This window comes from Pseudopipra pipra, chromosome 3, assembly GCF_036250125.1.
Source record: "Pseudopipra pipra isolate bDixPip1 chromosome 3, bDixPip1.hap1, whole genome shotgun sequence".
Taxonomy (NCBI): Eukaryota; Metazoa; Chordata; class Aves; order Passeriformes; family Pipridae; genus Pseudopipra; species Pseudopipra pipra.
Genome location: NC_087551.1, coordinates 79797803 through 79825392, shown reverse-complemented (window position 1 = coordinate 79825392; position 27590 = coordinate 79797803). Strand labels below are relative to the sequence as shown.

The window sequence follows — 27590 nt, the reverse complement described above, 5'->3', positions numbered from 1 at the left end:
TGCTGCCCTGGGACCAACTTGCCTTCCCTGCTGATAAAGTGGTGTTCTCTGGGGAAAGGGAAATGGGTATTTTACCACCCCATCAGACTAAAGCACCCCTTTCAGACACCTGTGTCTTTCTTCTGTAAAGTCTTGAGCCCTGGTCCGGGGGACTGAAGAGCATTACCAAGCTGTGCAGTCAAAAGCTGTGCAGTGGGGAAACACACACATGCCTGGCAGTATCCAAATGTCTCAGCTCACCTCCATGGGACAACACTCTTGTAAGGTCATGCTGGAAACAGCTGCGCTTAGGGAGAGGGCAATACTTAGGGGGAAAGGCCATATCCAGGCTCTCTAGTCCTTGCACTGCTCCAAGTTCATTACCATCCCCAGCACAATTCCGTAGTTAAACTAGAAGCCCCTTTGAAAAGAGAGGTGGTGAGCATGCCCACGTGCAGCTACAGTGCTGCAGGAGTAGCAGTGCATGCCTTCTCCATCCTACCTGATGGGGACAGGGATGTAGGGAGCACAGAACAAGACCTTCCCTGCAGAGCCAGCAGTACAAGATAAGCCACAGGAAGGGAGTGTCAATAACAGTTTCAAGCCATTTTGTACTTTTACTGTTCCTAATGCTGGAGGGGATTGGGCTGGATATGGGCTGGATATTGGGCTGGATTGGGCTGCATATGTCAAAAGGCTAATTTTGGAGATTTGAGAAGAAGAGTGCAATGCCAGCCTTTTCCCTAACACACTGCTCTCACTGTGCCTTGGAGACTGCACCAGGCAGCTTGTCCCATGCAGAGGGAGAGTCCAGCACCACTTCTAATGGGTGCACCAGGCTCAGCAACAGGAAATCACTATCCTCATTTAGCTATGTGCACTCTTGAAAAATTACTTGGCTGTGACACCAGAACCAAAGGAGGTTGTGTTTTACTGCTTGACGTTCATAAGAGGAAGCAAATGGCCAGCTGCTAGTCTTAGTTTCAGGGATAAAACAGCTTTGATGTAAGCAGCAAATGGTGAAAAGCACAAAGCCAACCACAACTGCTTCAAACTTCAGCATTTATCTGCTGTAGATTATTTTTGCAGAATACCAGCAGGTCACTGACTCACACGGGTAAGTATTACCTGGCAGCAAAATTATCATTGATTTCATACAATTGATTTCTCAGCCAAAGAGTAACATACTAAATCTTTTCTTTTAAAAGAACAAACTACCATAGCAGGAGAAAGTAAACTATTCCAGGAGCCCACTGCTTTAAAGATCAGAAAACCTTTCAGAGATGCTTTTCACTGCCTGATAGAGGAAAGAGACTTGTTTTGCTCCTTAATGCTTTCCAAGCAGTTATTTTATGAGTCTCAAACCTCCATGCTGTCAAACCAGAATTCTTCATTAAAAAGATGTTGCATACAATAGTCTATAAACTGAACCAAAAGAGATTATAAGTACAATGAAACAGCATCAACTGCCAAGCAAACTGACAGGGGGAATTCAAACTAAGATTGTTTTTCTATTCTTATCTTACTTCATTATAAGTCAGAGTTTTTGTTTACCCTGGAGAGCGACATGTTTCTGGTTTTGCCCTCCTGGTGTGTCACTCTGTATCTCCCCCCTCGTCCCTGTAATGCCAGGGCTCTCAGCAGACTTGCTTCCCTCATGGTCCACTTGATCAGAACTACTGCATAGGTATGGTTATGGCCTGTTTGTGAAGCTTCTTACTCTGGAGCTCACCAGAACAGTGTTTAGCAGAGGCAACTGCCTGGTATTTATTCTCTTACCTCTCCAGTCCTGGAGTCTACTCAGTCCTTTAGCCTCAATTAATACGTACACAAGTAAAACACACATATTTCTATTGGCAGGATATGAGATAAGAGGAAAGTGGGGTGTGTAATGCCCTGGCTCCACATGCCCCAACTCATGCCTTCACCATGCAGGCCAAGGACATACCCAGCTGCTGCAATACTAAAATCTGTAACCGGCACTGCACATGCGTTTATATAGCATTGATTTACCTAAAAACGGTTCAAAAGTGTCCCCATGCCCCTGTGCTGTGATACAGGGATGTGTCTCCCATATCCACTATTCCCAGTGATCTGGGAGCATGCATATGCCTGAGTACATAATTCTACCCCCAAGCTTTTGGAGCTCAGGAACAGTGTAACTTTTAAGAAAAGAAAAATGGCTCATCTGTTACTCTGCTTTTCTGGGACTTCAGCCTGTACACTTTGGCTCTTGATTCTTGGCCCTCTTGAGAGGCAGTAGTGTATCTGAGTCTCCTGGCTGAAGGGTAGGTCCTCATCCCTCACAACAGCCCTTGCTGCCTTCACTTGTTCTGCCTCCTCCAGTCACCATCTTCTTTTCTTGTGTAAAAAGCCGCATTTCTCAGCATCACTAATGTCCGCACCCCTCTCATCTTTCCACTGGAGTTCCCTGTTCCCAGCACCACCTCACCATTATCCTACCTCTTCTGTTCCTCTTTGGTACACCACCTACCACCAGTCCTGGCTGCCTTTCATGCCTTTTCCTCCACAAGACCGAACTTGTAGCATCTGCATGGTGTCCTCTGCATTGCTGCCTGGTCTCCAGTCGCTCCCACTGTATCTCCTTGCACTGCTGATTTGCTGGCCACAGAAACACTCAGCATCCCCTCCCAAACCCACAGCTCAGTCTATACTCTTTTTCCAATCTTCTTCTGTTGAATCATCTTACCTTTTCAAATGGAATTTTTTACTATTTGAAGTTTCCCATCCATTGATGATCATATTAGTTCAGAAACTCTTTGAAGTATGTTGTGATACTAACAAAATACTGTTCTTTCAGTGTTACATACTTGGCATTTATACAGACCTATTTAATATAATCTTATTGCCTTCCCACATTAGAGGAAGTTCTGAGTAGAAGAGTTAATAAAAATTTAATTTTCCCAAAGTATCATAGATGAATGCTCCTGAACCCAATTTGTGTGCTTTCTGCTAGTCAAAGAGACACACAGATACTGAGGATGGAGGAGGAAGAGGGAGAAAGGGGAGATGAACAGTACTTCTGATTAAATAAATTTCCATCATGGGAGTCAATTTGACTATAATTTGATTTTATTAAAAAATATCTATTATTTTTACATCCAGTGCTTTCTAATAGAAGTGGAAACAGGCTGCACTTAGATTTTACTTTAGGTTTCTTTACAACACCAAAAAAACTATTATTACTGTTCCCTCATCAAGTTCACTAACTGTCTTCCACATTTTCACACTCCTGGATGCACCAACATCACTGAAAGGTTTGTGCTCATGTACCCCCACCTCTACTGCTGACTGTGGATTGAAATAAACCAGATTAAAAGGAGCCCCGACTGAGGGAAAACTGTTTTGTAAATATCTCAATCAACCTCCAGCCTCAGTCCTACAGATCTCTGCAAAAGCTCAGCAGACTCTCACCAGGGAAGCAGAAAGAGCACTAACCTATACTCCCACCGCAAACATTAACTAATTTATCCAGATGTCAGTGCAAAGAGTATGTCTTGCCTTTGTTTGTACATGGAAATAGGGAGACGGTCATGAGGGAGGGAAGGGAAAAAAAGGCTCCTTGCTCATATGGCGAATACTGTCACAGCTGGCAGATGCTGCTTTGATTTCCCTGTGCAAGCATGACTTACAGGGACAGTACTGCCCTACCCATCAATTCTCAAGGCTGGTGTCATACAGGGATGAGCATACAGTCTTGGAGTGACTGCCCTCAAAGAACATGAAGGGAGGGTCAGCCACAGGGAACAGGTTTTTCTTAGTCTCACATCTGATGGTGGGACAATTGGAAAAGCAGATAGGTAGGTGTAATGGAGCAACACAAGCTTGAAGAACTATGCTGTAAGCAGAGGGTAGAAATTTGACACTGAAAACAAAGGGATACAGGTGAAATCTAACCCCTGCAGGGTTTGTGAGCCTTCGAAGGTGCAGCAGCTCCCAGGCAAGGTGAGATCAAACCTTGCACTGTAGTGTAGGAGGAAAGCAGTCTGGCTACTTTTAAGGCATTTCAGCCAAATGTTACTCCCACTCAAGCTAACAGAATTGCTTGGATTTAGGATTTGATTAGAGGTCCAAAGGAAAGTAATATAATAAATGGAAAATAAGTAGCTCTTGACCAACTAATTGGATATTTTTAATGACCTTATAAATTTAACTGACTACTGCAAGAATTTGGATGCTATGAAATTTACCCTAAATAAAAATATTTAACACTTTGACAACAAAATCCTAATAGCACAGGGGAGTAACATAAAATGATACATCATATTCATTGAAAAAGAATTGAGGGGAAGTACTGTGGGACAGACAGAAATCTGCAGGAGACATGCAAGAGAAACAAACCTGGCTTCGGCTCTCATTCTATAGATGAATCCTAGGAAATCAGCTTGCTGTGCCATCACCTTTGTGAATACTCTGAGGTCATAAGAGACAATTAAGCTGTACATATCATGAGAATATAAAGTCACACCTCTTAGGCACAGAACCAGGGAAGTGCCATGCAGAAAAGTGGGAATTCTGAAGGACTGCTCCAGAGAACATGCAAGCCAACACAAACTACACAATGTGACGCACTGGCCCGGGCGCATCAACCTCCTTCCTTAAAGCATACAGAGAAGAGCACTGAGGAGGGGTTAGAGAAGTTGCCATACCTCTCCTGGCATGCTCAAATGCCAGATCCGGTTTGCGTTTGCACTCAAACACTGCAAAGTCAGAGATGGTTGAGACAAGCACCACAAGAATTGCACACGTAACAAGAACATACCAGGAGTGGAGGTGGGATCTTAGATGGAAATTTCAAAAATCAAGATGGGCTTTTTTAGTTCCTGAAAAATGCCAGCTAGACAGTTACAACCTGAAAAAGGAAACTGCCTTATTACAACTCGAATCCAGGAGTTGGTCCAGGTAGGTGGGCTACCAGCTCTAGGGTCATGCTGAATGATAAATCATCGGGGAAGACTTGTGCAGACCTCTTGCACAACTTTTTCATGCAGCTGCATTTAACACTGAATGGATAAGCTACATAACATTAGCCTGTGATAAAACAGTTACTTCAGGCACCATTTGGTTTCTTTCTGGTTCTAGTTGCAGGAAGAGCAAATTGTACTTAAAAATGGCATAATGGATCATGGCCACCACCGGAGGGGGGCTCCTACCTGAGAGAAAAGCCACTGACCTCTGAAAAGTGTGGTTCATTTTCCTGGAGGACAGAACAGCAATAGCAATAACACTGTGGTATCCTGGGGCTTGCACTGGTACCAGGAAAGCGCAGGCATCAAAAGCAAACACATCTTTAGGAAAAGTATTTTAAACCATTGACTTTATTAAAATACTTAATACATGGTTTGTAGAGGAATGTACTTATATTTTTTGGAAACTCCACTGAATCCAAATTTTAATTATATATTTAGCAAATGACAAAACAGTGGATGAATTCATGCTGTACACCAAAGAATAGACAAGTTAGGGGTTTTTTTTTGTCATCGTTATTTTCCTGGCACAGATTCTTCTTTGCTTTTTTAGCTTCAATCTCTTGAATATCTAGTAACAGAGAAAGGAAGTTTGTGTTTCTCACAGCATTAAACCCACCTGGTCCAAGTGAAAGTCTATTTGTTTTCACCAGGTTCTTCATTCAACCCTTCCTCAGGAGCTTCCTCTTCCAGAAAAGCAAAGGCAATTGACCTCTCTAAAAAGCTACAGGTCACAGTGCAAGAAAAGTTTGACTATCAAACGTGCATATGGGGCTCTAAACCTTCTCAGAGTCATTACTCTTCCAAAATATCCATTTCAAGCTGAGAGTATAAAAAAAGACACTTTCAAAATACAAGGGCCACAACACATTCATGGACTTGGTGGAATGCACATGGAAGACAGCTTGCAGTGCTGCAGCTCTGGAAAAAAAAGATAAACCAGAAGCCAGGTCTTGTTGAAATACAAGATGCAAGGGCTGGGAAGGAGAAAGACAGAAATAACCCAGGCACATCCCTACAAAAATGAAATGTCCTAACCTCACAGAGAAGGCTAGAATCATCATACACATTGCAATTGCCATAAGCCATGAAGATCAGTGACAAAGTGTATGTTATGACAATCTGAATGACAAGTATAATTTGTGGGAAATTATTTATACTGAGTAAAGAAATAACTGACTGTGTGTTTCAATGCAAGATGCACAGAGGATGCATAGGTTTTCACATCAAATTAATAAGGCTCTTTTTTTAAGAGATCATTTTGCAACCTTGCATAGGTGATTTAATATTTTTCTATAGATAATGTGCAGAAACTATGTACAGTTGAAAAAAAGAACTTCGATGAACACATTATTTTCCCCTCCAGTTTTATCATAGTATAAAAAGTAACTTATATAACTCCTTCAGTTCTCTAAAACACATATGGAATATCCCAGAAAGGGAAGCCAGGAACGCCATCAAAATGATGCCGTGTGCATTTATACAACAGGTTGAAACAACTAGGGAAGCCATCACAAAGCATAGTCGTAAAGTTTCCATACAGAAAAAAAAATGCAGGAGTAAACTTTGCTTACAAACATGAAAGCTTATTTGAGCAGAAATGCATTTTAGTTATAACAAATCAATGACCTTCACTAATTAGACTGCTGAATGGATGGATGGGTGACTCACACACTAAGAAAATGATACAAAGAGCCAATTCAATCCCTGCTTGATAAATGTACAGTAAACTTTAAAATCTGCATTTGGTTTCCAATTAATCCCAGAAAAGAACAACTCCTCCTGTAGACAACCAGACGGCAGCTTCTCAAAATTCATATTATGAACATCTGCCACTGCGCTGCAACAAAAGCCATCAAGGCATTCATGCGCTTCTTCATTTGATAAGAAAGAAAGTCAGCCAGAGGATGAGCACAGTACCACAGGACAGCCAACCACACATTTGAAAATTAGTGTCCTGTTCCCTGGGACACTCATCCACCACCCCCAAATGACTTATTTTTGTCCTGCAATTACCTAAACCAGGAGACTCTCTGTTTTAGTGTGGCTCTCTTCCACTGAAACTACCTTCTCTTTTACAAAGGAGTTGCCTGGTGTTTCTTCTGCCATTTTGTGCCTGGATGCAAGACATCATTATTAGCACTGCTTATTATTCTTGCATATCACAGTGATGTGTACTTTTTAGGAGTATTTACAATAGTATCACTGTGGAGAACTAAGCCCTGTACTAAAAAGTCTCTTTAACAGAGACCTTAATACTAAGGATTTGGTATATTTCTCATCTACAGATAAACTTAAAAAGGCAAAGCTAAAATCAGCCCACTATACATTTGGCGTTAGGTTCAAACATGGGGAAAAAGCAAACACCCACCACATTCCCTTTCAAAGGATGCTATTTACAAGAAGGATTCACCTCTTAATATTTCAACAACGAAAACCCAGCTAATTTTGAAATTAGAGTGATCTAAGGCGGCTTAGTTTTCAATCAACAGAGAGCACAAACAACATTGCTGTTTGCTGTTAAACACAAGTCTCAGAAATGGAGGGAAACTATGATCAGTTATACTATGGGTGACAAATCACAACCAGTTGAACAACAATAGTAAAAAAACACTTCTGCTTTTTTTAAATACAGCTTCTAAAAAGTACAGCATCCCAATGTTTCCTCAGTTCCAGGTTGTTGACATTATAAATTAAAGGTGAAAAGAGATCCATATATAAACAAGGCAGCTTTCCACTGACTTCATTGTACTTGGTTCTTGTCTAAACCTTTGGAAATTTATTCTTCAAATACCATAAAGTACAGTTGAATTTAGCAGTTACAAAACAATGTCCATTTGTATGTGGAATTTGGAAAAACAAAACAAAACAAAAACCAAACTCAAAAAACGCACACAATTATTTACAGCAATTCAGATTTCTTTTTTTCCAGCCTTCACACTTGCATATCACCTTCTGCAGAACTGTAAACACACTATCCACTGAGACCATGGCCTTATGTTATAGTACGTGGCCTTTTGGGTGGTGGGGGTGGCATAAGTTCAGTGTCAGGATCAAGGTGGTGTTTTCGTGTCTGTCCTTGAGAAGCTGCTGCACATCTGTCAATGAACTCAAACAGCATCTCCTTCGTGACTGGATTCTGGATGCTGTTGCATACAGCTGGGAACAAAGAGCACATTCTCAAGTTACTAAACCAATTTGTTGTAGTTGGCACTTCAGTAATTTTATCCTCTCTTTGCAAAATAAATAACATATTCTAGCTCGAGTATTCAGCCTTAAACACACACTTTCACAAGATGGTTGTGTCAGGAGTCACGAATCTCTGCTTTGTCCCCCAGAGAGCAAAGCAGTGTCATGGGTCTTATGCTCATGGGAATCTCTCTTTCTAAAACTAGCAAAAGGCCTGTTGTGTGTGTAAGGCTTCATGGAGCAACTATAAAACCACCAAGAACTGACCTCCTACTGAGGCAAGCAACCGCAACAAAGGCCTTGTGAGACATGGCTTTAAAATATGCATCAAATCCAAGTAGCTAGAAACAAGATAGGCCTACTATCAAAGACCTCTGAATTATGGTAACTTATTTTTTGTCACCAGTAAATCCTACAAATACCACAAACCTGCAATGCACAGTCCTTTTTTTTTAACCTATATACCTTCATGGGACAGAAAAACTTGACACCAAGCAAGCAGCATGTCTAGCACACCAGACCATATGATGGAGAAGTGGCCACGGTGCGGTGCGGTGGCCAAGGCACACATGTACAAGCACCCCTGGAGTACTGAACGTGACTGCCCAGGTCACAGTTCCTAAGTAATGGCCCATTGGACTTTATGGAACAAATAAAAAGGCTTGCTTCACTTAAAACAAATTTTTAATACTTTTCCTATGTAACTTTATATTCCCCTAATTAATCCTCCCGAGATAAGGAGAGGATAAAAATAAGGAGAAAAAAATTCCTAAAACTATTTTGGAAGAAAGCACAAAATGATTAGAGGATAGTTGATAGCATGTAAGGACAGATGCAATTTCCATGCAAAACAATCTACTGACATCCTAGAGTACCAAATAACATTAAGACTCCTTAAAATGTACTTACAATATAGCATTGTTACAAATAACAATGACTCAAAAGCATTCCTCTCTTTCCTGCAGAATTCCAGAATCATTCAAAGGATTACTTTATGATTAATAAAACACTTTCCTAACATTATTTATAATTATCTCATTATTTTTGGTGAAAAGGCGCTTTAAGAGTTGCATTGTATTTGACTTTAGCATTTGGAAAACATTATGATTACCAGTAGTTTAGGAACAGAATTTGTGCCACAAGGCAGCTGGTATAGATCTATATCAACTTTTAAGGGCTGCCCTAGTTTAATCACTCAAAAAGTCCTTCTCTTTTTAATTTGAAAGTATCGAAGTCCAAAAGCAAGACACAGACAGATCCTTATTTTGTTGCTATTTCAACCATAGGGAAAAATAAATAGTATTTTTCATCAAGAAAAAGCAAATGGGTGAGATAGGATCTAGAGAAGGGGACAATGGAAGTCTCAAATAAGAAAGTACAACTTCTGGAAATTTTGATAAATGGTCAAAAGTGAAAATTTAAAGCCAAAAGAGAACTCTCTGTTTTGAAAATTCCTATGGAAAAACTGAAATATTTCTCACAAAAAAGTTCTTCCTGTAGCATTTCATTTTCTTTTAATTTTAATTTTTAGGAAGTTCATTATATTTTGGCAGAAAAAAGTCAGGAATAACATAACTGCTCTGCAAATGGAGAAAATGAGACAGAAAAGGGGCAGATACATATGCTCTTAAGAATGAAGGAAAGAAGAATATGCTACTCATCAAAGAAGAGAACACTCCAGGGAAAACAAACTATTAAAACACTAAGGTGAAACAGAGAAGAGAAATTTAGGTCATGGTCACAAAGAGATGTTGTACTTTTTTGTGGCCCATTCCTCCTTTACAACAAGACTACTCAGCAAGCATTTCAGCTACATTGTGCAAGTCCACTAAAGTGCCAACAGATTTCTTATCTCCTGGCAAAATGACCACATTGTGTTTATTCAAGAAAATCTACTCACTGCTCAGGCAGAAATACAAGTAGAAGGGTTCAGAGAAAATCCTACATCATCTATGCATGCCCTAGTAATTAGCATGGTCTTAAAAGTGATTAAATTTCATTTTGAAACTAAACAAATTTAAGCATCAGCATGACTATTGTTATTCAGCCTTGCACACACTTCTCAAACTCTTACACTTCACCTGAAAGTAAATATCATTCAATTTACAGTATTTGGGAAAATATTTTTTGGTAGATGAACATAAAAGTCTCACAATTCTGCAGGGATTTAACCCCACTTTTCATTTGTTTTCCTTCTTCATTGTTTTACAACTATTGTTGAAACCTAAGATGACATTTTTCTCCTATTAATTTTCTAGCCCATCCTCCAAATAATGGTTTTAGCATTTTAAATAGAGGTGGAATTCTAGTGGATTTTTTGTTCAACAAATGCCACTCACAGTGTGCCAGTTTGCACTACATCCCAGCAACTAGCTAACTTAACTAGTTAGCTAGTTAACTGCTGTTGCAATGCTATTGTAAATACAAATTCCTTGGCTCTGACTTAAAAGGTATGGTCTGCCATTTAAAGTTGTCTTTATTCAAGTGTTTGCAGTTCTACCAAGGGTCGGCACTAAGACTTAGGCACTTGCTTCTGCGTTATCTGTTAAATACTGAATCAGAGTATTGGTTTAATTGACTTCCCCAAATAACCCTGCAGCTAAAGGATTTGTGCTATATAAAAGCTAATGCTGACATAGCATTTGCAAAATGAGGCATTACTATAATAACTTTGGGAAGCCAGGACTCAAACTAGAAATGAGAACACAGAGTGCCTTTCCTCCTTAAACCAGAATGGGGTTAAAACTTTAAAATTTCAGCCTGAGAAAATTTTAAAGCAAATTATTCTACTCACCCATGGCAGTGCTGTAGGCATTTGGAAAGCTTTTGTCTATCCTCTGTCGCATGAAGACCCAGCTGTTGTTCTCAAACTTGCACTCTATAATTTTATTGTCATACTGTTTCAGTTCTTTTGTCACCTGTATAAAAAAAAATTTGTTTGGGATAAACAGATCTTAACTATTTTTTTTTCTTTCTCCTAGGGATAAATAATAGAAGATCAAAAGCTGCCTTGCATTTTTCAGCAGCATGCCTCCATCCTGCACAGAAAAACTGCATAGACTGCATCTCCATTATACATATGCTCAGCTACTCAACATTTTAAAAATACTTTTTGAATCTGCTGTCAATATAAAGCAATTATATTATGCTAAAACATCAGCAGTGCTAATAGAGGGGGAAAAAGTCACTTCTGGCCCAAATGCAAATAGGTTTCCATGGGAATAAACTGCTTCCAGTATAAGTGATACTGCCAGCCTAAGTGCACGAAATGTATTATCCATGTTTCATCAACCTTCTTTGTTGAAGGTCTCACAGCCAAATGTCAGATTTCAACACCAGAAAGAGCTTAGGGAAAATCATTACTGAGGTTTTTTCTTTTCTTTCTTTTTTTTTCTTTCATTTGTCTTTAAAAATTAAGATTGTAACTCCAAAATAATGCAGGATTTCAAATGACATATATTCTAAATCCCCTTCAGGCCTCTCTTCATTGATTCATAGATTTGTCAGCAGCCAATATTCTGAGCTATCTGTCTTTCTATTTGTCAATGCTGTGTGGTTTGGAAATGTAGTTTATATGCATTGGACTTCCTAGTTGTTTTGGCTACTTCATCCTATGCATCATAATCTATGATACAATGCAAATTTTTCAAGTAACCATGGTAACCTGAGAACCCTATCTAACGCTTTAACAATTTTACCCATATACTTCACTTTGTTCCAAAGGGCCTCTTCAGCAGTACAAAGCTGTATTTAACTGCTAGCTGTGTTTAGTTGCTACAGTTTACCAATGAAAAGCTGTACAAAGTAATACATATAACACTTTGGATTCAGGATCTTATGCATAAGCACTCTCATAATAAGGGACAGGTTATTGCAATTCATTAGCATAATTTTTCACCTCTGTTGTCTACTTGCTCCTGAGCGGTGACACGGGAATTTACTACTGTCAGAGGGATGCAGATTTGAAAAAGGCCATAACTGTCTCCAGACAGCTTAATAGCACATACAGTGGAAAACCCCACGAATCTCTTTTCCATTAATTCCCAGACAAAACCAAGTAATTAATGAAATAGTCCTGAGCATGGACAAAGTCCTCCTATATGGCATAGTACTATGTATGTACTATACATATATACAAGATTTATCCTTAATTTGATAAGGAGAAACCTAACATTCTTCTTGGTATTTACCCTGAATACTTGTGTTCACTCCTGGACAGGAAGCACTGGGATTTTACTTGTCAAGTGAACATGGCACTATAAGAAAATTTTGTTAAACTGGCTTACAACCGAGTTCTGTCCCACTGCAGGACTGACAGAGTTTGATTCAGGTTTTCATGTCACACACTATTCCTTCATCCATTCTGTCACCTGCAAAGAGCTTTTTTTTCTGAAGTCATTTACTCCTTAAGTGAAGTTTGTGTCTTTTGTTGATGATCACTTGGATGAAATGAGCCGATTGCCAAGATCAGCAATCTTTCTCTTTGCAGCATACTCTGCACAGCACTGCACTTCTTCCATCCGTGCTGAAAAGCTATATACAGTCCAGAGGTTTGACTGACACACATTTGTGGATTCATTTATGTTCCATTAGGTGTATGCAAGAAAACACAACATCCTTTTCTAGCACACTATGGAAACATAAACCCAGGAAGAAACTCTTGGCTATGCAGTGCCTTGGGAAGACATATTATCTGGATCTCTTTCCCCACATGGTGTGGGGCGCACCAGTTCTAGTTCCATTTCCATCTGAGGAACCATTTCCGACGGCTGAGGTGGATAGGGAGGGGGAACTCCAGCACCAGGTGTTTCTTCAGGTCCTGAGTTTGGAGGGGAGAGGTGCTCTCCCCTCTCCCCACCCACATGGTCCCATGGCAGCCACAGAGACAGCACACCGGCGTGGAGAGGAGGCAAAAGTGAGTTTATTGTTGGGGGGGTTACATTTATAGGGTTAGGAGGATTCACAGGGTAACCAATTACAGGTCGCAGGAAGGGGTTAACAACCAATAGGAAGGGTTTAAAAGAGTCCAATGGGAAGACTTCTTGATATCTTCTCAGGACATTTCTGAGATAACACTACCGTGGGGGGTCTTGGGAAGAAGAAAGTACGAGCCAGCAAAGAGACTACAAAAAGCCATTTTGAAGCATGTTTAAAACAGAGTTTCTCATATAATGCAGATTTACTGCCACAATATTATTTTGAAAACAGCTGCTTACTGGAAGTGGGGGCAGCAGGGGGGGACATGACCACATGTCTATTTCTCAGCCAAAGGGGGGAAATGTTAGAAAGATGATCTGCTAGAGAAAGAAATGTATAAAACTGCAGGCAATGACTTCCACTAACCACCCACCTCATAAGGCTTTCTCATGGTTTATCATTCTTCTAATGTTCAGATGCTCAGAATAGCAATAAATTAGATGGCAGCTTTATCTGACTGTGGCAATTAAGCAATATTATTAACTATCGAGAGACTTGCTTGGCCATTCATTAGCAAGCTGGAAGATAGATCTTTCCACAAAATATGAACACCTGCCAAAGCATTGACTTAAATGAATTTTCCCTTTAGAAAACTGGTGATCACAGTCTTTAACAATTGCAAGTTGTAGTAATTACTTTACAAAGGAAGAAATACAGCACCTACTTTTCCACATACTTTGTTAAGTGACCTTAGTCTTGTAAAGGTATTTATTGTATTATTAAATAACATTTTAGGAACTGCTGGGCACTTGATTAAGACTACAAGTATTCTGAGCAAAATACACTTTGCAGCATTAAAAACACTCTTCCCCTATTGCATCCTCCCCTATTGCATCCTAGTAGACTTCTAAACAGGTATTGTTTATACACAGGACTGAACCAGTCCATAGCAATCCTTGCATCCATAATTCACACCTTACATCTACCTGTCATGCACATGCTACTCTCTGGTATTTCAGCTTCAAAGTGAGACAGGAAAGCCATCAAATTTAACTGTCTTGAAATTCCTTCCCTTTGGGAATTCATTCTGAGCTGTTTAGGGCAATGTCTTCTTGATTCTGCTTTTGCAGTATGGAGTTCATTCCTTCTTCTCCCCTAAAGTATTACAGTCTATAGCACTATTTGAATAGTGCACCATCACTTCTCTTCCCAAGAAGTACTTCTCCAGCTAGTGCTTCACAGAAAGTGAATTAGGAATGATGGCTGTTCTCAGCCAAAAAGCTTATTCTCAGTTCTGGTACAGTGCCGATGCTTCTGCCACACTGTTGATAAAATGCCTTGAACCAGCATTCAGCCATTTCAAGATGGAAACTCCCACACACTAAGGGCTCCATGGAGCCTGCCTTTATTAAATATTTATTCCGTAGCCTATTTTTGGACAGCCAGTCAGAATTACAAACCCAGAGGATCAGGTCTTGGTCGCAGTGCCGTCAGAGGTTGTGTGCATCAGAACAGTATCATTGGTCTGGGCAAGGACAAACACCAAACTGTGCATTATTTTCTTTTCGAAAGGAAGGAAATTGTTCCTCAGCATAGCAACGTTCACTGTTCCTGCCTGTATTTGATGTAATTATCAAGAGTCAGCCTATTTGCACAACAGAAATAATTTCCAAAAATACAGATGAGCATCCTCTTGGAAGCTTATTCACTACATTACTGCTAGATTGCACGATGTGATTGGAAAAAAACGGGCTTGAGCTGCATCCCCATTTCAGCAATAGTTCATTATCAAATCAGACTGGATGTAATACAAGACATTGCCTAAGAATGTCAGAGTACACGAAGATGACAGCTATCTTCCGCTCCCTGCTGAGAAAGGCTTCCCACTGTTATCATCATCTGGGCCATTCACTAGGAAAAACTTCAGTGGGGTAAGCTTATTTCTTTTTCTAAAAATGATGACACTCAAGGCTTAGGAAATCTCCCATTTTCCAGTCTCCTTCCATCCCCTATGTTCTGAAAGAAATTCAAAATATATTAAAAAAGTAAAATATCTAACCCATCTCAAATTATCTTGCCTGGCTGAATAATGGAGTCTTTTTGAGATGAGTAACAACATGCAGTTACATTTCATGGTAATTTAGAGCAAAATGTGAAAAAAACCCCAACAATATATCCTGCTGAAAAAGAGAAGAAATCATTTCTATTGAATGTAGTTAGCTCTAGTCCTCTGAACATGCCTGCATTATCTCTGCTGACTACCAGCTACTAGTCTGTTGACACTTTTCTGTGTATCTCCACAGTGCACCTGATCATTAGACCTGGTCCATCATTCCACTCTCCTTAATCCCAAAGGAAAATGAAATTCCTGGGCGAGCTGCTACTTTACATAAGGGGTATTGACAATAAAAATTTAGATTTTAAGGTAATTAAGTTAGTATTTCAGAAAGCACGTCTACAATGGGCAAGTTTAAACTTTACAAACACATCTACCTTCCCCATATCCGAGTTCTTCAGAAAGAAAAATGGAGATAAACTTTTAAATAAACAAAGACTTGGCTGAAAGAAGCTCTGTGTTTCCATACACAGGGTTTTTTCAAAGCAACTGAAATTATTTTAGCTTAGTAAATAATTCTCTATCAAGAAAGTGATGTTTGTAAGCAAAATCTTAAAACATTCTATTTCAAATGCTTTCTTTCTTTAAATGCCTTTTTGCTGCACTTTCCCCTCTATTACCAAACATTTATACAAAGAAAAATGTTCTTCAATTCACCTATTTCTATTCTTATTCCACATCCCTAGTCATAAGCCTGTTTCTAAGATCCCAGAAGATTCATAATAGTAGACACAGAAAATGTGAGAACAAGAGAGAACAAATGAGCGAAGGCAGCAGTTGAAATCTTGTGAAATTAAAAGGATCTTTATTTCTAAATACAGAATTAAAAAATAAAGGGAACTATAACACACAGGCAAGATACATTCATGGTTTTCTATTTTCTAAGAAAAATCTGCCTTTTCTTTTTATAGCTGGCATGTGCAATGAAGGCACTTCTTTTTTATATGCTCAAGTACACAAACTGTTTGTTTTCTGTTTTTAAAAACAACTTCCGATGCCTGGAGGGGAGAAAAGTTTAGAGCTGCTACATAAGGCCCAGAAAATAATTCTTCCTCTCTCTGATATCATAACTATATTTTCTCCATTAAGATACATTCTCACAGCCAAAGCAAACAAACGAGTGAAAGTAGCACATTCCAAAATGATCAGCTGTGTGGTTATGAGGGAAAAGCCTTTTGGATGCTTCCCAGTCTCCTATTGCAGGAGAACTGAAGTCTAACACTTCCCCTAGTAGGCCACCCTGCAAAAATTAAACCACGCTTTTCTAAGAACTATCCAAAACCATGACATTTGTGAGCTCCTTGTCCTGAGGGTATTGGGATACATTCAGCCACAAATGACAGAGTAGAAAATAAATCCTCTCTAGCAACACATCTCAAATCCTGATTTCTGCGTTAGTCTTCAATGCTGAGACTGCCCACAACTGCAAAGTACTATAGACTTTATTTCCAAACTTCTCCAGTGATGTGGAATGCCTGAGACAACAGAGAGAATTAAGCTGCCCACTGGTACTACGATTCCTCAAAAGTAAGGGCAACATCTGAAGATCAAGAAGATGCAATCACAACAGCCAGGGAACAAAAAGAAGTATTACATGGGAATTTGAGGGAAAACAAGAGGGGTCAAGACTTCTGAAGGAATAGGATGGAGACAGAAAAAATAAAGAAGCAGCAGTAACAAAATAAACAGCTTCTGAAGATAAAAAGATAAGCCAAATTCAAAGCAAGATCATGCAGTTATGAGAGGCCTGAACACTTACAGGGCATAGGGCAGCACGGAACACAGATCCCAAGTTGTTCATTCAGTGCTTCTTCCTAATTATTGGACAGTTTGTTCAGATGCCTTTAAAGAACTTTTTTCCTAACTCACATAAAGTATCCCTTAACATGTTTTTAACAGTCAAACTTCTCAAAGAAGATAAAAATATAAGAGATAGTTATCAAATGCCTGTTTACATCATTAGTGTACACTGAACCATAAATATGAATACTGTAGACTGGACAAAGCTAATAAATTATTCTGCTTTGCATTTTTGTTCAAGCCCAAACAGATTCTGTAATGCAGTTTAACATCTATTTCTTAATATGATTCAAGAGATTATTTTACCAAAACCATAGACTTGTTGCTAAACTAAACAGACTGATTGTGTTTCCTTTTAAGTAATATATTACCCAACAAATGGTTATCAGCTTGGGTAAACACAATGTAGTTGATATGGTTATTTAACATTAATGAGGCCTTCTAAGTGTAACTACATTGCTTCTTGTGTACACAGGAAATGGAAATGCTCCAATTTTGAGATGTCATTCCTGAAAAGGAACATTAAGAAATATAAAAATTTTAGCATTTTTGTTCATGCCTAATTAAACCACAATGCTAACACCAAGCACTGCAAACTCAAGGGAAAAGCCAAAAAGAAAAATCATGTTTCAAAATCATGAGAATGAGGCTTTTTAAAATTGTGGATTTTTTTTTTATATTTGACTTCCAGTGTCTAGCGCTCTCAGTTCATGATTTAGTCTTTCTTTTTAATGTATAATATTTTCTCAAAGAATCTCTCATTCTTACATGTAGTAATTTAAAATATGGATACTGTTTTCTGATACATAAAATGGGTTGGAGTCCTGGGGTTTTCCTGACAACTGACTGATGGAAACATCAGAAATAAAAAGCCTTCCTCTTATCAGTGATATTGCAAGTTTAATGACTTTCAGTGCCAGCTGGAAATAGATTTCTTAATGTATCCTGGAAGGTCTCCTGTACACCTGACCTTGCAACACCATTTCAACTATCTGTAAGAAACTAATGTTTCAGCATAACACTGGTATCTCCAACAAAGCAGGTAACTGCTTAGACCATGATGTGGAAACATACATATGTTTGCACCGATGTTTTGCTCAATGACCACTCTTCTGGGTAATATTTTTTTTATACTTTTATACTTCTTTCACTCAATGGTAAAGCCATTTGCCACAGCAAACCAACAAACTCTGAACACTTTTGGGCATTACAACTCGGGCATCTACATTACTCGAAGAGCAGCTGACCTGCCTGCTAGACATTGTCATCATCTAACTCCTGAGGGAACTTTAAAGCTTTAAAAAAATCCTGTTTTCTTTTAATCATCATCAAGAATGGGAAGCAGAGGTTTAGGGGTCCATACACATCTTGAACACTTCAATGAAACAAAGTAATAAATGACTGTCCTCCTAGATCGATATCCCTTGCCCTGGCATCCTAATCATCACAGGTCTCTGTATTAAAGAAAAAAGGATCTCTGCACATCTCCTGTAAAGACTGAGAAACGGAAGAATTCTGCGCTGAGTTGTGAAGTTGGTACACCTTTGCTGTGATGAGTTCTTAAATAAAGTCTTATTTAAAAAGCAGCTCATGTAATTCTGACCCTGAGCATGCTGATGAAACAGGAAGAAACCTGCGGGGGAACTACAGAAACACCCAGGCAGTAAGAGAGCAGCAACAGAGTTCTCAAAGCAAGTTGTCAGTGTGACCTTATTGCAGAGAGGATGCATGTTTGGCACAAACAGAGCTTCGCCTGCTTTACAACTCATGAGTTTGCAGGTAGAGGTAAAAACAATGCTTCTCTGCAAGCACCTGTGATAACTCCACAGAGGCCAAAGACAGCCTCCTTGGATTTGGCACATCATAAATAATTGTGCCACTAATAATCCCTGGGGTCAGTACTGAAATTCGAGGGTATTTGCCTAAGGGGAAGAGAGAGATAGGATATATGGTGCAAACTGATCGAAAAAGCTGAAATCATAATGTATAAATGATTATGTAAGAAAATATTTTATTCACAGCCTAATACATTTTGGGGACTGTACCCCTGCTTGCTTGTGAAAAGCTTGTGAAAGCCAGTCTTAACCCTCATTTATACTTTACTCAGACTGCTTTTGCAAAAGGGTGCCAGCCCCAAACAGGGAGCACTGAATGATGAGACACAAAAGATCCAGGAGACAAGAGTTACACATCACTACTAAAGAATACACTTTGAAAACACCACTTAGCTCATCCATAAATTATGAATTTCGTAAAGCTTATTATTTTCAGTTTGCAAATGGGGAAGAGAGATGGTTTGTGGTCACACCACAGGGAAAGCATTTACCCCCCCATTAGGTTCTCTAAACCCAATCTTAATTACCCCTCAGGTATTTACAGTCATGCTACCAAGAAATCTTCTGACACAGGGCAGCTGAGATCTCGTTAATAATTTATCAGTAGAAATCCAAACAAACCTTCCAAAGACAAAGCAATACTATCACTATTTTACAAACCTTGGCAACGCTATTTCTATACCTCAAAATAAATGAAAGAGACCCTAGATGATTGTATCAGAAGAGGATGAAAAGTTTTTCTGACATTTGCTGCCTTTCAGATATTGGACCTCAGCTCGATAATGATGGCTTTTCTGACAAATGTTTGTGCTTACCACGCATAGATTTTACAATGTACTTTCTCATATGACTTTTTCATCTGTTCTCTGTACCCAAGTTATTGCTATTGTAGGAGTCTAAATTAATCTTGTTTTACCTGTACTTCTTACACCCTACAGGGATTCTGTCATTTGCTGTCACACTGTCAGGGATGGGTTAGAGGGAGACTCCACAGGGCTGGGCTATCAGGAGCTTCCCAGAAGCCTGTGTCAACGGAGGAAAAACTACTTTTACAAGTTCAGACAGTATCTGACGGCTATTCATGTAGGATCCAGCTCTACGAACTCTTATCTTGTAAGTTACATTCCTTTGAGCAGCTTCAGAAGATCAATTAGCCTGCACTAGTGTTATCAGGATCAGACCCTAAACCGAAGTCTAGTAATTTCTTATCTGGCTTCTGTAATGTTCCTAGAAACCATGGGTTTCTAAGATGCTAAATGATATCAGAATAAACCAAAAGAAATTTAAAGTAGAACCTAAAGTATCACATAATTGCAAGTGAGTCTTTTAAACCCTCTTTTACTGGTAACAAAATACAGCTTTCAAATTACAGCCATTAAGAATCATATTCCTTCCTTCCATTTAGATCCCAAACAACCAGTTGGATATGCTTAAAGTTTTTTTCTACATAAATCAAAATTCACTACTGAGAACAATTGTGTCAACACTATAAGGAAATTTGTTTGCTATGTTAAATTGAGCTTCAAAAGCATGAATTGAACATACATTTGTGATCCCAAGTAATGCCTCTTCTTATATCCATTCAAAGTGCTTACTTCATTGCAGCTTATTATAAATGTACTGTCTAAAATGCAGCAGCATGATTGTTCAATTTCCAGGCCATAATTTTATGATAATCATATGTAATATATTCATATGTCTACTTCACTGCCTAACAAAGCCCAAACTGTTTTGTTAGCAGATCCGCTTCCCCCATGATTCAAATTTCTTTGCCTCAGAACATTACTGAATAACAACATTAAGAAAGATATAATCAAAATTTTACTCTGTATTGGGCAAACAAAGGAAAATAACATTGAAAGCTGAATTTAGCATACCAACTTTATCAAATACTGGTATCTAAGTGATACATAAATTATTAAACATGCTATGGAAGCATTATTGGAAAGATGGGGGTAGGGAGAAGGATTATAAATTTATAAATGTTTTCAACATCTAGAAATCCTATTAATACTTGAAAACATGAAGATTGTACAGAGAGAATGTGCATATAAACTAAGATCAGAACTAAGCAAACTTGCTTTTAATCTCCTGTATTTAACATGTTTTTGTCTATAACATATTTACCAAAAATAGCAAATTTACCAAAAATAGTTTTTGTCTATAACATATTTACCAAAAATAGCAAATTTTTTTCTTCATAAATTTCAGAGGCAATTCTTAGTTACTCATAAATCTATGCTAGAACATAAAGAGATTTACAGGACTTGTAGGAAATAGAAATTCTGATGACCCCCCATGACTTCACTAAACTGAATGGTTTGTCATCAATCAAGTCTCCTATGAACCAAAGGGTTGAGCCAGACAGGAGAGCTCAGTCTTGCTCATCATAACTTTTATACACTCTGTGTAAGAGTTTTTTTAGAAGAGTATCAGATCTTAAAATCACATAAGTCTCTTGTGGCAAAATAACATCTTATTTTTAAACAAAATTTACAGGGTTTGTATTTGCATTATATAATTGTGCTACTTTTGGCTAGAGTAGAGCTAATTTTCTTCACAGTGGCTACTATGGGGCTGTGTTTTGGGTTTGAGCTGAAAACAATGATCATAACATAGAGATGTTTTTGCTATTGCTCAGCAGGGCTTACATAGAGCCAAGGCCTTTTCTGCTTTTTGTACTGCTACACTGGCAAGAGGGCTGTGGGTGTGTGGGAGGTTGAGAGCAGACACAGCCAGGGCAGGTGACCCCAACTGACCACAGGGATCTCCAGACCATATGACATCATGCTCAGTATATAAAGTCAGGGGAAGAAGGGGGAAGGGGGGGTATGTTCTGAGTGATGGCGTTTGCCTTCCTGAGTCACCATAACATGTGATGGGCCCTGCTCTCCTTGAGATGGCTGAATTCCTGTCTGCCCAAGGGAAGCAGTGAATTAATTCCTTGTTTTGCTTTGCTCATGTGCGTGGCTTTTGCCTTTCCTATTAAAATGCCTTTATCCTAACCCACGAGTTTTCTACCTTTTATTGTTCTGATTCTCTCACAGATTCTGCTGCTGGGGGAGTGAGCAAGTGGCTGTGCGGGGCTTGGCTGCTGGCTGGCTTAACCCACAACAATAATAAAGCATGAACTTTGATTTTTCTAATATAGGATGACAACAAAAGACAAACCACATTGATTTTTAAAACTCTGCCATTTTGAGGGGGCATTCTTACACCTGATTGCCAAGGTTTGACTCCACAATCCTGCTGACTCAGTCCTCATTTTCGTAGCTAATTAGTTTTAATAGGATAAGTTTTACATAACTGTTAGAACCACTTGAATGACAGAGCTGATAAATGCCTTGATGAAACACTGCAATAATACAAAACACAAAGCCAAGATGACCCAAACAACAATAACAACAACAACAAAAATCATCTCAGCAGTGCTATGACATAAAAATAATAAAGCAAAGATGTGTTGGGAAAAAAGCTGCAAAAGTCATGTTAGGGATTTTTCATCCTTCTAAGATTTCAATTAGAAGGAAAATAATCTTTTTTCTTCTTACTGATAATATACCACAACAAAAAGATTAATGGCTGCTGACTTAATGCAGACTTTCAAAAATTAGCTTTGATCAAAGCAAGTGCTGTAGTGAAAGTCAACTGCCTTAACCCACATCTCAGCTGCCTTTATAGCACTGAGCTGGCTTGAACTCCCTCCCCTTTCTTGAATGGTTTCCTTTAAACTTCAAAGCCTAACTGGCTTTGAGGCTTAAGACACAGAAAGCTTTTTTCCTCCTTCTTCAAAAGCAATTAAAGACGTGAAGTATAATCTGACCTATAATCTAAAATCTAAGCACGCAGGTCTTCTTGATCATTGTGGGGTTATAGAATGGAAGGGGCTCGACAGGGAAGTTAATAGTGGCTCTGAAACTGCAAACAGTTTTACAGTGCCTGCCAGCTGATGAGGTCAGTCTGCTGAAAGAAAGGTAAGCAAGGGCTAATCTATCAATGGCAATAATTTGTCAGTAAATCAGGCTATAAAGGGGTTCTTACTGCTTTACCTTTCACTGCAAACTCCTCCTTCCTTTCCAATCCTTGTTATTAATGAATCTGCAGAGTTATGAAGCCAGATTTCCCAGGACACCACAGTAATGGATGTGGAGTGGAGCAGCACAGACTGCAGTAATCACAAGGCAGAAAAATGGACAATATTCTTGGACTCGGAAGAGTCACAACTGGCTTCAGAAGATATAACAGATTTTGCCAGATGTGGTCTGAGAAACCTATAAACTTCTTGGCCTGTTTGGGCAGCAGTGTTTCTAAACAAATCAATAAGGACAGTAAAACAAAAACTTGTGTAAAATTAGCCAAACAAGATTGCAACTTTCAACGGTGAGCATTGATAAGAGGAAATAATGGTTTGATAGTTGGTTCTGCCAAAGCCCTGAAAGATAGGAAATCTGGGAAAGCCCCCTGCACATAAGCACACTTTTCATGGCTTTGTCCATATACTTTGTTATTGTATGGGAGATGAATAACAAAATAAGGGAGCAACAACATTTAGTCTTCATTTATATTTCACAGAATTCACCCACTTAGCCTGCAAAAGCTAAGGAAGCAAAGCCAAGAAAAGTGTCTTGAGCTTTCTAACCATATGACCAGTCCAAAAAAACCCTTGTCATAAAGCTGCGGCCTGCAAAGACCTTCTGCATGGGCCCATTCTGAAATTTCAAGCTTAATTTGAGCACTCTGCTCAAGTCCTACACTTGTGGGCCAGGACTGAAACAGCCTTAGTTCCCTAACAAATACAGCCAAAACCATTTGTTTTGCTTTTCACATTATGTCATAGCATTGCAAATAACCTCATAAACCCATTCTGGATCCAGCCAGTGACACCAAAAATTCCAGCCAGGAAAAAAAAAATCCTTAAAGACACTTCTCTAAAAAGAATAAGGAGTGAGGGAAAGAGATAAGAAAAGAGAAAGAAAAACCAGGTAACAGTAATGGCAACTCTGTAAACCTGTTGCCCAGTAATCTCCAAATGTTTTCTTATACGTTTAACCAACTTCATTAGCTTGCTTTAGATAAAAGAGCTTTACATACATAATTCTGCAGTTGAAAAGCCCAAGGTAAAAGAGAGCTCATTTGTCAAGCAAGAGTGCACACGCTGGGGCAATTCATGAACTGAAACAGAAAGCCTTGGCTTGTAGTTTCCTGCTATAACTGCTAGCACTAATTACTAATTACAGATTTTTTTCCTTTAAGTTCTGAATGAAATATTAACAAGCTAGTAATTAAGTAATTCAGGGTCTGTTTGCTTTAGTGTTTGCATTAGTGTTAACTTTAGTATTGTAAATCCAAAACCTCTGACTCACTGATCTATAAATGTCCTTCTAAATTAATCAGACACATCCTTTGTTTTCCTTGTACCAAAGTTAAAATACTCTGAAACCTCTTTCTAGGCATTAATGGCATCTAAAGTGTAACAGGTGGAAAAAGAATGTAATGAGGTAGTAAAATGCAGTAGTTGTATCTTGCATTATTGTCTAAAAGAACAAAAACATTCTTGTCTAAATCTGAATATTCTTCTTTTGCATATTCCTTTACATTGCTTCTACTATAGACCAGACTGTTCCCTACATCCCACATGGGTTTAAAAGAAATGCTACAACACATAGTTAATCTACTCCTCCAATGGTCACCAATCAAGCATGGCTAACCATGACCCACTAATGAAATGAAGCAGAAGCTGGGTTGCACTTGTCTGCACCATGGTTAAATTACAACTGGGTAGTTAACATACGACACTAATCAGGCATTTTACTTCTCGCGTGGTGCAGCATTAATACACAGGTAATGGGCAGCTCCTCAAGGCAGTGAGGACTATGGTCAGTATTAATCACCACTAGAAGAGTGCCTTGAGTCCTTGCAGCTGGATCAAGGGGCTCAACAGCACTGTTTTGCTGTAGCCTGACTCCCTCCCAGTTGGAGCATTCTTAGGGTCTTGGCTGACTCAGGGAAAGAGAGTCTGTGGATGACTTCTGCAGAGTTTTAAGTGAGACAATTGTCTTCCAGCAGAACCCAGGTCATTACTTCTGTTCTGTACCAATGCTGACTTCTCTACTTCATGCATGAAAAATAGACAAAAATCTCACATCATTGGCCATACAGAATCCAGCACAGCATCTCATGAATCTACCACTGAGAACATACTCAAATATGTTTTATTACAACACATTAAGCTAAAAATCAATAGATTCATTTACCAAAATGGATTTAGCACTTCAGCTAACCAAGGGAAAGTAACATTTTTTTAAAAGAAGTGACATTTCATTATAGCATTCGGTTGTAAAGTCATTGGCAGAAATTTTTCTGTATACCAATTAAACAGTAACTCACTGAAGTTAGCAACATAAAAAGCAATGTTGCATATTTACAGTTCCCTTCCCAGTAAATGAAAACATCTACAGTTCTCAGCAATACAAATAAATTGTCTGCACAATGGTCCTAACAATGCTGCTGCATCTCTGATCTTTTCAAATCTTTTAAAACTATTTTTCCCAAAGATATAACATGCTATTGTCTCTACAATCAACCTTCTTTTCCTTTGGTGAGAAGCAGAAGTGGCATTTTGAAAACTTCAATTTGTTGAAATATAATAGCACCACTGAGCTCTATTGTTCTTCACTTTTATTCTCACTTTATGCTAGGAAGATAAAACTGCAGTGGTTTTACTGTTGTCAAACAAAAAGTAAATAAATAATGGTTTTGTTGAATATTATATAACAAGATACTGCATCACTATTATTCAATTGAGTTTTAATATATATTTCTCTCTCAAATGTGAAACTTTACCAAAACTAAAATCATTCTGGAGTACTTCCAAGCAGAGGTATATGTGACCCTTGCCATGAGAATTGTGAAACCTAGTTTGATGAGGAAATAATTTAAGTATTTCACTGTAAATTATACAAATAGAAAAACAAATTAAGAATGCAACAAGAAATAATCTTACCTGATTTACTGTCTGTGCACAGCTTCATTTTCCCCTAGGATTACTGCTTTCTTAGGTATCAAGGGCATTCTTTGAACTGTGCACATGCTATTCAGCATTTTCTTGGGTAGGAGATCAGCATCCTTCTACTTTTACTAGTACGGAATCCCATCTTTTTGCCTACAGGCCAGCCTTTCAAGGACACCATCTATTTTAGTTCCACCTTCCTCCTTATTTGCTAAGCTTCTATAAGAGCAACCAGCTTTCTGATCAGAGGTCTAATGGAGCCTAAGCTTGTAGGACTTATCCAGTTTTAAAGATTTTGTTTGAGGATAGAAACGGTGGAAAAATTAGATATCTGAAAATCAATTACCAGTAGCTGAAGTGACAATTAAGCCACAGTGCTTGTCTGTGGGGAATACTATACTGGAAATGCTCACTTGCAGTTAAAACAGCTGTACAATAAGAATTTGGTTTTACTCCAGCCTTTAATCTCATAATTAAAAAAATCCAGAGAGAATGGCAAGACGAATATTTGCACCATTTTAGTTATTTAAGATTAAGGAGCTAGTTTCTGTATGTAATCCACAGAGAAAGACTAGCACCTCTAGAAAGCAATTTAAAAGACTCAGTGAGGCAATCATCATGCTTTTTCCTTAGAGGTTCAGATTCACCTCTGGATTCAACTGTCTTCCACCGCCTATACAAGGAGCCTGTGGGGTCTATGGTGGCTGAAATTAGTTCATGTGCCTATCCTTCTTTATAGTTATTCTAATGAGACAGGATATTATCCACAACCCCTTTTCCTTTCAAAGCTGATGTCCTGCATAATTATCTCATTTGATATTTCTTCTACCTTCTGTGTTATTGTTTGCAATTCTATTCTTTTTCATTTATCTAAATTTAATCTGCATTTGCCTTTTACTACCCCTAAGCCAGCACAGTACCTTTCAATACGATAATTTTTGCCATCAACTGTTTTTCTCCAATCTTATCAGTATCTGACATTTAAAATATTCCATGATATTCACTATGCATTTTATATATACTATAAAGAAAGGTCTCAGAAACAATTTCCTAGTCAAAGAATTCCCCTGTTATACCATCTCTCATCCTTTGCAACTTCAACATCTTGATTTATTCATGAGTAATTTATTTTAAAGACGTTATCATCTGCATTTCGCAAAGGTACTACATGTTCAAGCTCATTCATCAAGTTCAATCTCATTTCTTCAGTTCAGATTCAAAATAATTCACCTCTAAAAAGCTTAATAAATTTAGATATACTCTGCCTACAAACTGTACAATAATAATTTGCTTTCTTTTCCCCCCTCAAGCCTGATCTTCACTGGTGTTCTCATACTTTAAAACAATAAACAACTAAGAAATGGTTTAAAAAGGCCTAAAATGTGTCTTTCATTGTCTCTTTTGATTAGAATAAATTTCTAACAGGGTCAGATTTTTATAATTTGATTTAGAATCTATTTTTTGTGTCTATTCTTTCTCTTTGATGTTATCCATTCTACTGCCTTTATTTCACTTGCCTCCACTACCAACTAAAGCCTCTGATACAGAAAGAAAATATGAAGAATTATTTCAAAAATCAGAACAGATTAATAAAGAGCAATTATGATCACAAACATGACATGAAATGAATAATTTCTGAAGGAAACAATAAAGACATGCAACTTCAAGACACTTCTTCCTCTGAGAAGACAATTATCTACGAGTTTCCTAAATTGCCTAAAACTCCAGGAAGCTTGAGCACACTGCTATACTGTTTA

General features: G+C 38.4%; 1 protein-coding gene across 5 annotated transcripts in view; it reads right to left on the bottom strand.

Moving 5' to 3' along the window:
- Positions 1 to 27590, bottom strand: part of RNGTT (RNA guanylyltransferase and 5'-phosphatase) — a 191927-nt gene that overhangs the window by 6572 nt on the left and 157765 nt on the right. For 3 of the 5 annotated variants that reach the window (XM_064649997.1, XM_064649995.1, XM_064649994.1), the window contains 2 exons: positions 10951 to 11074; positions 5301 to 8126 (listed from right to left, as the gene is read on the bottom strand). In XM_064649997.1, coding sequence (XP_064506067.1) covers positions 7963 to 8126; positions 10951 to 11074 — 288 coding nt within the window. In that variant the 3' untranslated portion in view covers positions 5301 to 7962. Of the gene's footprint in view, positions 1 to 5300; positions 8127 to 10950; positions 11075 to 27590 lie in introns of those variants that run through there. The other 2 variants (XM_064649996.1, XM_064649998.1) reach the window with 2 other exon arrangements.